We start from the raw sequence: 12433 nt of genomic DNA, 5'->3' as shown, positions 1-12433 counted from the left end.
GGTTACGTCCTCTACAACTAGCTTCCAACCTCAAGTATTATACGGTACATGCATTATCAAAGTTACAATTCAAAGTCAATCGCTCCTAGTGAGAGTGGATAATTTTTTCCAGGGGCTGTCAACCACCAAACAAGAATTAAAGAACTATTACGGCGCTGTCCTCATTGTCAGAGAGGATTTATAAAGACTCACAAGCATTATGAGTTGTATTATGAAAAAAGCGATTTATATTGTCGTATAAACATCCTGAAGAAACAGAGGAAGAGAAAGTTGTATCATTGGACAATAGAACTGGTAGACCACTTGATATATATGTCTAATGTAATGACATTCAGTAGCAATGATTACAGAAGGAACCAGTGAGTTTTCCTGAATGATACTAAGAACTGTGAATTCTCCCAAATTTGAAGTTAATTAGAAATTAATAGTGGACGTAGGTATCCTGAAATCGACCGTTTGTACGAATGCAGTAAACACGAATTAAATCTTATTAATAGTTTGAACGCTTTAAACCAGGAGGTCCAACAAAAACCTTTTTATCGGCTATTAGTCTTAAACGGACTTATGCTAAGTGCATATTAGAATTTGGGTAGAAAGTTGCAAAGTTAGTAAAGTGTCACAATCATTATAGCAGAAGACAAAACTTTACTTTTATGGTCAAAAGAACTCCACCACTTAATTAAGGAGAGAATTGTGGAATAATTACTCAAGATGCAATTTCGAAATGGCTACAAAAAATAAAAATAGAGAAGCATATTCAGATAGAACAAAGTGAAAAATAATACTCGGCTGTATTAAAATTGCGTCAATTTTACATTGCTCTTTAGTTCATGTTGTTTACCCTGAATTCTTTTTACTCGCAGATGGATGTAATGAAGTGTTCAAAACAAATATGAATGTATTAAATATTCTTTGTGTCAGGATTGTCTTTGTGTTCGAATATAGGTTATATAATTGTGGCACGTAGTGGTCAAAAATATACTATTACCTTGGAGGTCAAACTCATACTATGGCGGTGGGACAGGGTGGGATATATCCTGGGTGTAAGACTGAAAGACTGAAATAAGCAAAGACCTTGAGTTTAAAATAATACAAGTATAATTTTTTTTAAAGGTTCAAGTAGCAAGGATACCTCCTATTGGCACTAAAGCCCCGTAATTTTAACAGGAAAAGATACTATAGAAGTCATTTTACCTTGGAAAAGGAATTATTGAATAATGAGAGGGCCACTTACTTTGACGATCCCAAAAGATTTAGGTTTTTGGATCCATTCTTTTTGGAATTTGGTCACAGGAGCGATAGTTTTTGATATTTTGATATACTAATACTGAAGATTTAGGATACATTTCTTTTCCTAAATAGTTTATTTCTACGTATTTTTCATCATTTAATTTATCTATCTTTCTATACCCTAACTTTCTGATATTATCTTTAACTTTAGTTTGATCTTCTATATTTTACATTGATTTACATATTTATATAATATATTCTTTTATTGTGATGCTCATATTCGAAAGAAAGAATGTGTAAAAATATTTGCGAAGTCTTCAAAGGACAGAGTATCTATAGATAGGAAGCTATGATATAAATCAGTACTCCCTCAAATCATACCACTTTAGTACATGATTTCAATATAATGCTGGGATAAGACCTAGTGGAAAAAGACTCGTTGTGCTGACTTTGCTTTTCACTTGGATTCTCCAGGAGAAGAATCGTTGACTTATGAAGTGGAAGTTTCTCCATTTACTTCGAGCAGGTATTTTGGAACTGTAGCATATCATGTGGAGTTGGAGTATGATAGAAGAGAATGGTTGCCAACCAAGATCGAACAAAACAGCATGACGTTCCATAATGGTGGCACATGTTGGGCCTGATGTCAGAATTAGAGATGGAGATCAACAATACGGGAACAACAAAAGAAGTATTCTTTGTGCAAGTGGCTAAATGTTGCTTAAATCGTTAGGAAATAGCTATGATTATCCACACAGCCAGCAGCTATAGTAAAAATAACCACCCATTTTTATAATAGTAGTGGTGGTGCTAGTAGCAGTAGTAGTAATGAATAAGGTCATTAATACTTCATGTAGCAGTCGTCATATAAATAGTAATGATTTATTAATACTTTTTTTTATAATTCACTATGATCTCTACCAGGCCATATATTAAGCAGTTGATGTAGCTTTTAATGTATACTTAACAATACTAAAACCTCCCCATGTCGTAAAATTATACGAGAACTTGCACAAAAAGTACAAATGTTACTTTGAAAATCAATGCATTGATAAACATCCCATATCAGTCACTCTTTACTCAAATAGGAAAGACTATACATTAAAAATTACAATCGGTACTTAGAACATACTAGTACGGCTTATCTCAAGTATTGGAGCGACGAATGAAGAAAGATACTGGACCCTTGATGAATAAATAAGGTGTTGCAGAGTAGAACCACGAAGATGAGGTCAAAAAGATGATTATTCTGTAACAGTGCTTTCTGTCTGAAATTAGAAAAGGAGAATCGTGAAAACCTGAGTTTAATATTAAGAATGCTACTTAGTAATAATACAAATTATGTTCGAGTATATTTGGTGTAATCAATCATCAATGGCATCTACTGATAGCTCATATGAAAACAACATTATTGATTCACACACGAAGGAAATAAGACAGCATCAAACATATTGAATTGGATATGATTACAAATGTGGAATATAACCAAAACGTTAAAAAGATCTAAATTGGACTTGGAGATGATAATTAAGCTATTATAATATAATTACTGCCCTGTTAAAAAGATTATAAGAGTATACTTAGGTGGGCTAGTTTAGCACTTCAATATGGATGGTGCGATAATCACAACGACGATCAGCAATGAGTGCATCGAAAAAGACTCAATGCACTAGATTAGATTGGCTTTAAATCTTACTTTGGATTAACAAAGACGTGAGCCATTGATTAAAGTAAAGGGAGTTGTTCCTCTTAAGCGTAAAATTCATAGTAAACCTCAAAGAAGTATGAATACTTGGAAAAAGAGCCAAGGGCCATGGTGTACGGGATAACGGTGGATGTGTATGGTGGGAAGAAAATATAACCATACGGAATATACGTGGACTTGTGGATGTTAGTAACTTTTTATATACCGTTAATCTATGACTAAAGCTGTAAGAATAGTCGTAATAGATATAGGTAGCAGGAACCGTGGCGATTTGCAATTGAGTCGTGCAAGGATCAATTATTTATGAAGTACAACTAAACTTCACTTACTACCTTCATACTCTACACACTTCTTCATACTCTTCAATGAGCGGGACAGTTGTCAGAGCCCTAGGCTGGGACGACGGCTATGAGCAGCAGTTCATTGCGGTATCACCATTAGGTGATGAGGTCTCTGTGTATCAGACGACGCATGATGATCCCTTAAGAAACGAGACCAATGACATGGTGAAGCTTGTGGAGCAACGAGGATTCGATAACATCCAATGTACATCATATTCTACAGGTCACAAAGGATTGATGGGTGTAGGGTCATTGAGTGGAACAGTATCTATTTTCGATATAAACAATCCTTCCATTGTTGTAAAGCTAAGACCAAAACAACAACGACCATGTAACTCTCTTTCATTCAACGGTAAGAACTTGGTGGCTGCGGGGTTTGATAAAGGTCGTATTGATAGTTCCCTTCAGATTTGGGACTTGGAACAGTTCTCAAGAGGTGGTATGACAGGAGGTGGTAACATTGAATTGAGTCTGAATGATATTAAGAGGACACCTACTCATAGTTTCTTTCCGAATGATCCAATCTTATCAACTGCATTCTATCCGGATAAGGAAACAAGTTTGCTTTGTGGGGCTTACAAATATATTCGAGAAGTTGACATTCGTCAAGAACTTCCCACATTTCATTTGTCAACTAAATACCCATTTGGTCCTACAGTTAATCCGTTTGACTCTCGTTATTTCACCTCTTATGGTGACGATGGAACATTGGTTGTTTGGGATCGAAGAAAATTCAATACCAATGGCACCAAGAGCGGTACAATGACCAGTTCCAGTGCCTCAGAGACTCCAGTGTTACTATTTGAAAAGTCTCTTAGTGATGGTACCTCTAAGCGGAACTTGCACACTTGCATTAGACACTCAACCATCAGAAAGGGTGAATTTGCGGCCCTTTTCAATGGAGATTTGATAAGAAGATGGAACACTGGCGTAGTTAATGCCGTTCCTGGATTTACCACAAGCCCAAACGTTAAGAAATTCACTAAAGATGATCCCTCAATTCAGAATTTGAAAGCTCAGGCATACAACTTATACAAAAGTAATGAGGATTCTTTGCTTGTTTCCATTGTCTTGGAAATAAAAACCGATTACGAAAGAGTTATATCGTTTGATTATTCTCCCGATACTGTTAGTACTACATCTACCAATTTTGTTTGTATGAGACAAGGTGGGTCAGTTTTCAGAATGCCAGTTGTTGAGAGTATTGAAGGTATTGATTTCAATTCATACAATTCTTTTACATTTGTGGGTCCTGAAGGAGCAGAATCTATGTTTATTAATAGTAAAGACGATGCTACTAATACAAATTTGTTAAGTGATCACCATCACTCACCTAAATCTTTAGGTCCTACAAAAGACTCAGACAAGAAATCCACTGGAAGGTTCGACCCCTTAGATGACCTCAGAAGGGGAAGTGAAACAGAATTATCTGAAGATATAGGATCATCAGTAGTTGATGATGAAAGTGTTGCAGGGTTCAATGGTACTCAATCATTTTCAAAGAATAGTAATGCTCGCACGGTATCAAGAGGGAGACTTGGAAGTAGCTTCCAAGAAGAGTTTGAAGAGGAAGAAAATTACTTGTCTTTAACGAGATTCTTGAGTGTTGAACAAGTTTTCACCACTGATATATGCCACATTATCCGTCATAGAGCAAAGCTTGGTTATGGTGTTAATTGTGAAGACAATATTCTGGTTCTAGAAGATACAAATGCTTTAAGTAAACAATTATTCTTAAGAAACACATGGAAATGGATTAGTCTTGCCAAAAGGTCATTAGATAAAGGCACTATGATTAGTGACGGAATAGACTTAGGATTTCAAGGAGTCCTAGGTATTTGGGAAGGAGGAGAAGAAATCATTAGTATGATGCCTAAAAACACAAACATTGAAACATTAGACGAGAAGTTTTCTCAAGCCGTCAAATCTATTGTTAGTAAGAAAGGTAAAACAGCAAAGATAAATGTCCATAACTCCAGTGAGAAGAAGTCCCAACGGAAACTTTGTTTAATGGTTTCAGGATGGTACTTTACAGAAGAAGAACTTGATGAAAGACTCAATCTTTTAATTGAGTTAGGGTTTGTTGAAAAGGCTGCTGGCTGGGCTGTTTTCTATGGAGATGTTCCCCGAGCCATTGAAATTTTGGCCAGTTCAACCAAGGAAAGATTAAGGATAATGTCAACAGCTGTTGCAGGTTATTTGGCTTATAAAGATTCTCATTTCAATAGTCCATGGAAAGATCAATGTCGGAAAATGGCTAGTGATTTAGATGATCCTTATTTGAGAGCTATATTTGCTTTCATTGCAGATAACGATTGGTGGGATGTACTTGATGAACATTCTTTACCGTTACGAGAGAGACTTGGGATTGCACTTCGGTTTCTTTCGGATAAAGATTTAACAGTTTACTTGAGGAGAGTCGCTGAGACAGTGGTTACCAAAGGTGAGCTTGAAGGTTTAATATTGACTGGAATTACTCCTAGAGGAGTTACGTTATTACTGAGTTATGTTGACCGAACCAGTGACATTCAAACTGCCGCATTAATTGGGGCATTTGCATGTCCACGATACTTTATAGATGAAAGAGTTGAACATTGGGCCGATTCATATCGAGAACTTTTGAATAGCTGGAAATTATTCAAGTTTAGAGCCAAGTTCGATGTTGCTAGAGCCAAACTCTCCAAGGCCAGTTCCGGAGAAGTTACCATTGTTCCACCGCCTAAGCAAGTATATCTTCAATGTATTCGGTGTAATAAGAACATCGCCAAAGGCAGGTCCTCAGGCGGAAAGTCCAAGACCGTGGGAGTAGGAATAGGAGTAGGAGGAGGAGTAGGAGGACAAGGAGGATCAGCAGCAGGAGGAGTAGGAGGTACTGGTGGAAATGGAGGGAATAATAATCCACTTTTAATCAAGCAATTCAGTAAGATGAACCTGGTGAATTCTCGTAAGCAACCAACAGATTTCAAAGTATGCCCACATTGTGGAGCACCATTACCACGATGTTCTATTTGCTTATTATCTTTGGGAACTCCTATACCTTTGGAAACCAATGAAACTCTTCCCGAGACAACCTTAGGGAATAAAATAGAGAATAAGTTCCGGGAATGGTTTAGTTTCTGTTTGAACTGCAGTCACGGGTATCATTCGTATCATGCCGAGGAATGGTTTTCCAAACACTATGTTTGTCCAGTTCCTGATTGCAATTGTCGATGTGGAACCAAGTAGAATACATAGCAAGTATAGTACAAGTACAGCGTAGACTATGTTTGAATAGTATAAGACTATACTACCATATAGAGTATACGGCATTGTTTTCACTGCATATAATTTCCTGATATCAATGTACAATTTAAGCCCTAATATGATGCACGTGATCAAACAATACTACAATAACTATTTTTGTAAACAAACGCCCACTCACCTCCTTCGCTCCCCATGTCAAAATACACCCAAGCATTTCTGGTGTACACGTATTCGATAAGCATAGTAACATCTACTTGTCGTCAATATGTCTGGTTCCGGATCCCAGCCGCCAAAGAGTACGGCTCAGGTGATCAATGAGATCGAGAGGAAGATACAGGTTCAACAGAACATGATCCAAGGGTTCCAAACAGTCAAGAAGAAGTATACCACGGCTGAGATGATTCAAAAGTGTAACACTCAGATCAGAGAGACTCAGGCCAACATTGATTACTTGCAGCATACGTTGGCCAAGTTGTCTATCAAGAACTCTGAGTCGACTGGTGGTGGTCCACAGCAACTGCAATTGCTGCTGAGGCTGGTAGTGCCACAGCCTCAACAACAATATCAGTACCAAGAGTCACGAGATCCAAGCTATACTCGTCTCGATATTATCAAATATGAATGTCCTTCCTTGGGCCACAAGATCCAGTACATGCTTCAACAGTTGCAGTTCAAATTGCAAGTGGAGAACCAGTATCGTGAAGCCAACCAGAAAATCTCCCAATTGTATTTGATGGATGGTGATAAGTCGAGTTCCAATGCGGCAGAAGGTAGCAAACAGGAAAGTGACCATCGGATCCAATTGTTGACTATGGCCATGAAGAAGTACCAAAACATGCACATTGATTTCGATGAAGCCAATAGAGATATGGAGATCGTTGATACGGGAAGCTATTCAAGAAAACCAACCACCGGTAAACTTTATATCAGCATCAATTGTATCAGAGACGTTGATCATACCACGGCATCTTCTAAGAAACTCGAAACTTATGTTAAAATTAAGGTTGATGACATTGAAAGAGCAAGAACCAAATATTCCAAAAATGATAAATGGTCTGATGATTTTATCATTGAAATCGATAAGGGGAACGAAGTGGAATTGGCTGTTTTTGATAAGTTGGGTAATCAACTGTATCCAATTGCTATTCAATGGGTTTTGATTTCTGATGTCATGGAAGAAATCCGTAAACGGAAATTATCTATGGAACAAACTCCAGATGAATGGGTCTCTTCAGTGTCTAACTTACAACAACAAGGAGGAGGAGCCCTTGATAAACGTACTGCTACTACATTAAATTCTTCTTTGGATAACTCCATAGGAGGAGGAAAATCTTCAAACTTATACTCTTCTCCCCCTACAACTTCTATAACTACTACTGGAGGTAAAGTTCAATTGACTAATTGGTTGAGTTTAGAACCAGTGGGTCAAATTCTTGTTAATATTTCGTTTGAAAAAACCAATATTCAAAGTAAACCTAACTTTGGAAGGGGCCCTGCCCGTCAAGGTGCCATTAGACTCAAGAAACAAGAAGTTTTTGAACAACATGGTCATCATTTCATTCAAAAGCAATTTTATAACATTATGTGTTGTGCACTTTGTGGTGAGTTTGTTCGGTACACTGGCTTCCAATGTCAAGAGTGTCGTCTTCTTTGTCATAAGAAATGTTATCTGAAAGTTGTCACCAAGTGTATGTCTAAACCAATGACTAACCACGGTGATGAGGTCAACCTTAAACATCGTATTCCTCATAGATTTGAACCAATCGCCAATCATGGTACAAAGTGGTGTTGTCATTGTGGATATATCTTGCCATGGGGGAAGAAAAATGTTAGAAAGTGTACTGAATGTGGTGTAATGTGTCATGCTCAATGTACCCATTTGGTTCCTGATTTCTGTGGTATGTCTATGGAAATGGCTAATACGATCCTTATGACTATCCAATCTGCTCGTGCATCAACAAAGAAACCACCCGTTTCTCCAAGTAAGGTTTCAACAATCACAACTTCAGATGCAACTTTGAATGATTCTTATAACGAGAAGAGATTGAGTGGTCAATATCCAGAGCAAGAGAAGTTCCAAACTGCATTGCCAACTACGAAGTCCAATTTGCCTCAACTCCCTGTGAAGACTCCATACTCTCCACCTAGAGACAGAGCCTCTCATTCTATGCCTGTTAATGCCAATCCACAGCCACCTTACCCACAGGATGACTATTATAAAAATAGTTTACCTCCAATTCCTGCTAGTAATGAATTACCTTCCGATGACACTACTTCTTCTAATCGTCGTTCAAGATATGATCAATTCCAAGGCTTTGATTATGAAAAAGGAGCAGAGCTGGCAAGAACTTATCAGCGTCAAGATCAAGCTCAATACAACCCTCGTTACGCTGATGATCTGCTGAAACATTACCAAATGCAACAGTATCACTTGGATCAACAGCAACAGCTACAGCAACAACAGCAACAGATCAAGCAACAGCAACAACTACAGCTACTCAAACAACAACAACAGCAGTATGATCAACAGGATCAGATACAACAAGAACAAGAACTTCAATACCATCAACAACATCAACAACATCAATATCAACAACAACAACAACAGCAACAATTACGTTCCCAACCCTCGCAAGCAATTGGTGAGGTTCATCCTGGTTCAATTGAACATCAAAAGGGTCACCATCAAGCGCATACTTCCGTTTCATCAGGAGGTAGAAAGCAACGTAAGCCTAGAATTGGGTTGGATGATTTCCAGTTTTTGGCTGTCTTGGGTAAGGGTAACTTTGGTAAGGTTATGTTGGCAGAGTTTAGAAAGTCTCAAAAGCTTTGTGCCATTAAGGTTTTAAAGAAGGACTTTATTGTTGAGAATGATGAAATTGAAAGTGTCAAATCTGAAAAGAGAGTGTTTTTAACTGCAAACAAACAGGGTCATCCTTTCTTACTCAATTTGCATTGCTGTTTTCAAACTGAGAATCGTATTTACTTTGTGATGGAGTATATTTCTGGTGGTGATTTGATGTGGCACATTCAAAAGTCTAAATTCTCTCCTAAACGGGCCAAATTCTATGCATGTGAAGTGTTATTGGGACTTAAGTACTTTCATGATAATGGAATTGTGTATCGTGATTTAAAATTGGACAATATTTTATTGACAACTCAAGGTCATATTAAGATTGCAGATTATGGGTTATGTAAGGAAAGCATGTGGTATCAAGGAACCACAGGAACATTTTGTGGTACACCTGAGTTTATGGCTCCTGAAATTATTGCTGGGAAACCATATGGTAGAAGTGTTGATTGGTGGGCTTATGGAGTTTTATTATTCCAAATGTTGTTATGCCAATCACCATTTAAGGGAGACGATGATGATGAAATCTTTAATGCGATTGAACACGATGCGGTTAAGTTCCCCATTAGTATGCCCAAACAAACTGTTTTGATTTTACAGTCTTTATTGACTAAAGATCCATCTCAACGGTTGGGTAGCAGTGAACGAGATGCACTTGAAATTATGGAACATTCATATTTCAGCGACGTGAACTTTGATGACGTTTTGAACTTACGGATTCAACCACCATATTTACCTGAAGTTTCATCAGAACATGATTATTCTAATTTCGATAAGGAGTTTACTTCTGAGACCCCTAGATTGACCCCAGTTGAAACTGTTCTTGCGTCTGAATTACAAGAACAGTTCCGTGGGTTTTCTCATATTGCAGATGGGGCGCCAGTATACTAAGAACATGTTTCGACAAAATGTTGAGTTGTCTCTTAAAAATAATGAATAATAATAATAAATAATAATAAAAAATTAATAATAATAGTGTTAAAATTTCAAACAATGATTACCAAAAACTATCCTATGAATTTTCCCGTACCAAAAAGCTACAAACAGCAGCATACCCTTCTATTAAATCACATAATGACACAACAGCGACTACCATCAGCATTCTTTTTCTTGGAACCACTGTTGTTATTGATAGGTCGCGATTGCTTGTTTCTTACCGACAGGCTTTCCTTAGATTCTGTCTTTTGATCTTCACTGACTGTTGTTTCGATTGAAGCATCGGTCTCGGTTCTTACTGGAAGCTTGACCGTGGTCTTGTCCAAATAGGTGTCAACTTTGGTGGCAGACAGATCGTTCAACGACACAACTGGTGACAAGAGCATCTGTTGAAGCGATAAGATCTCTCGGGGATGGGAGTCTGAGATTATCTTAGTGGGGTGGTCATCTTTTACTTGAGATGCAGAGTGTGATACTAAGGGTTCAAATGCTTCGGTTACAGATGTTCCCCATAATGAACTTGCTTCATGGAAATACATGGCGCCAATTCTCTCTGCCATCTCTTTACCTTCTAAGGTGCTGACTTGTCTTTCCATTTCCAAGTCACACATGCTCCCTACCAACACTATAGGGGGAGTTGTGGATTCAGCACCCAAGAGATACTGGAGCTTATTGTGAAGTTCTTCAACATACTCAAAGGTCTCTCTACTTGTCACAGAGTAGACATACATGAACCCTCGACAGTGTCTCACTTGGGACTTGCCTGAAGTAGAGTACTCCTCCACAATGTTGACTGTGTCCAAGATGGTTATTGGATGAAGGTCTGGGCCTCTATATTTGGTGTATAGATCTTGAACTGTTGGGTCCACATTTCCAATGAATTTGCCGTGGATATATCTTTGAATGAGACTGGATTTGCCTGAGTTGGCCTTGCCAAACACAGAGATGTCGTATACTTGCGAGATGGATTGCAAGTCTTTCATAATATATATAAATGTACTAATATGATTCTAATGTTGAAACATTGTTTACAAATGTTAAAATTCACTTCTCATCAGGAACAAACATTAATGGTTATATATAATCATGTTAAATTTTACATTCAACGGACAGGAATTAGTGCATACATGTACGAAAACAATCGAAAACCGTTTTACACGCAAGTCAGGGCTTGTGTGCGTACCTGGACTGGGCTGTTTCTGCACATTGAACAATAGGTTGCTACACATCTCGTAGACTCGCCGTTCAATTCCAAGCTTCCATGGCATAATCGAACCACTTGTGGCTATTTATGTGGTGAACTGCACGGTTTCATAACACATCGGAAACGAAATTAAGTTCCGAGGTAAGTCCCCATGTCATCTAGAACTTTGTCAACTATGGATTGTCCTTATTCAAGAAATTTCGTACAAACAGAGTGGCCACATGTGGGGGAAGTGGAAAGGCAGTTGTGATTCAACATTAACGATTTGTAAACAAAGTATTTCTGTTTGGCTTTAGTTCATTCCCAAGTAAAATGGAAAGTGCTCTTATTGCCGAAACCCTTTTTGTGGCTGTTCAAATCTTCTCGTATGCATTGTTACCCACGGCAACTGAACAATTGTGAAAACTTCGATTGAGAAAAAAAGTATACACCGTTACTAGGGGACCAGGATGGCATACTTTAAAGAAGCAAGCGAATATACCTAAATACTTTGGTGCAACGTCAATTTCTAAGCCAAAAGTTGAATTTTACTTTAGTTCGTTATGTCTTGACTACAGATGATGACAAAAGGTTTTCTCATTGGTGTGAGGCTTTTATATTTTTCTTCGTGATGGAGGCGTGCCTCATGAAACGCGGAATGGAAACTATGGGGAATGTCTTCGATGTATATAATATATTTGAGAAGCACTGCTTCTTAAACATGATGAGTTGCATGGAAAAAAGTATGTCCCCCACGAGTTGCAACGGCAAGACTTTTAGGGAGGCGAGTGGGACGGCTGAAAAATTATTCAACGTTTGCGAGAAAAAGAAATACAAAAACGCCTCTCAAAAGGCATATATGTATCGGATTATTTCCTAGCGTAATATGCAGTCAAATGGGGGCAATACGATTCTCCGGAGAAATAAGGAACCTGCTATTAAAT

General features: G+C 37.9%; 4 protein-coding genes across 4 annotated transcripts; 2 read left to right on the top strand and 2 right to left on the bottom strand.

Annotated features, from left to right (window-relative positions):
* Positions 1 to 1253: 1253 nt before the first annotated feature.
* Positions 1254 to 2018, bottom strand: KQ657_004867 (uncharacterized protein; the record flags this gene model as incomplete). Its single annotated transcript, XM_043195533.1, has 2 exons — positions 1254 to 1447; positions 2012 to 2018. 2 exons carry the CDS (start codon positions 2016 to 2018, stop codon positions 1254 to 1256), a joined length of 201 nt encoding a protein of 66 aa, XP_043049706.1.
* A 1282-nt stretch (positions 2019 to 3300) lies between these two features.
* Positions 3301 to 6501, top strand: KQ657_004866 (uncharacterized protein; the record flags this gene model as incomplete). The annotated part of the gene is made up of 1 exon (XM_043195532.1): positions 3301 to 6501. One exon carries the CDS (start codon positions 3301 to 3303, stop codon positions 6499 to 6501), a length of 3201 nt encoding a protein of 1066 aa, XP_043049705.1.
* A 283-nt stretch (positions 6502 to 6784) lies between these two features.
* PKC1 (protein kinase C) lies at positions 6785 to 10261 on the top strand (the record flags this gene model as incomplete). The annotated part of the gene is made up of 1 exon (XM_043195531.1): positions 6785 to 10261. The coding sequence occupies one exon, from the start codon at positions 6785 to 6787 to the stop codon at positions 10259 to 10261; it is 3477 nt and encodes a 1158-aa protein (XP_043049704.1).
* Positions 10262 to 10437: 176 nt separating this feature from the next.
* On the bottom strand, positions 10438 to 11289 carry RAS2 (Ras2p; the record flags this gene model as incomplete). Its single annotated transcript, XM_043195530.1, has 1 exon — positions 10438 to 11289. One exon carries the CDS (start codon positions 11287 to 11289, stop codon positions 10438 to 10440), a length of 852 nt encoding a protein of 283 aa, XP_043049703.1.
* Positions 11290 to 12433: the final 1144 nt, after the last annotated feature.

Source organism: Scheffersomyces spartinae (genome assembly GCF_019049425.1).
Source record: "Scheffersomyces spartinae strain ARV_011 chromosome Unknown scaffold_8, whole genome shotgun sequence".
Taxonomy (NCBI): domain Eukaryota; kingdom Fungi; phylum Ascomycota; class Pichiomycetes; order Serinales; family Debaryomycetaceae; genus Lizanozyma; species Lizanozyma spartinae.
The sequence above is the reverse complement of the archived record's forward strand: the minus strand, read 5'-3'. Positions and strand labels throughout refer to the sequence as shown.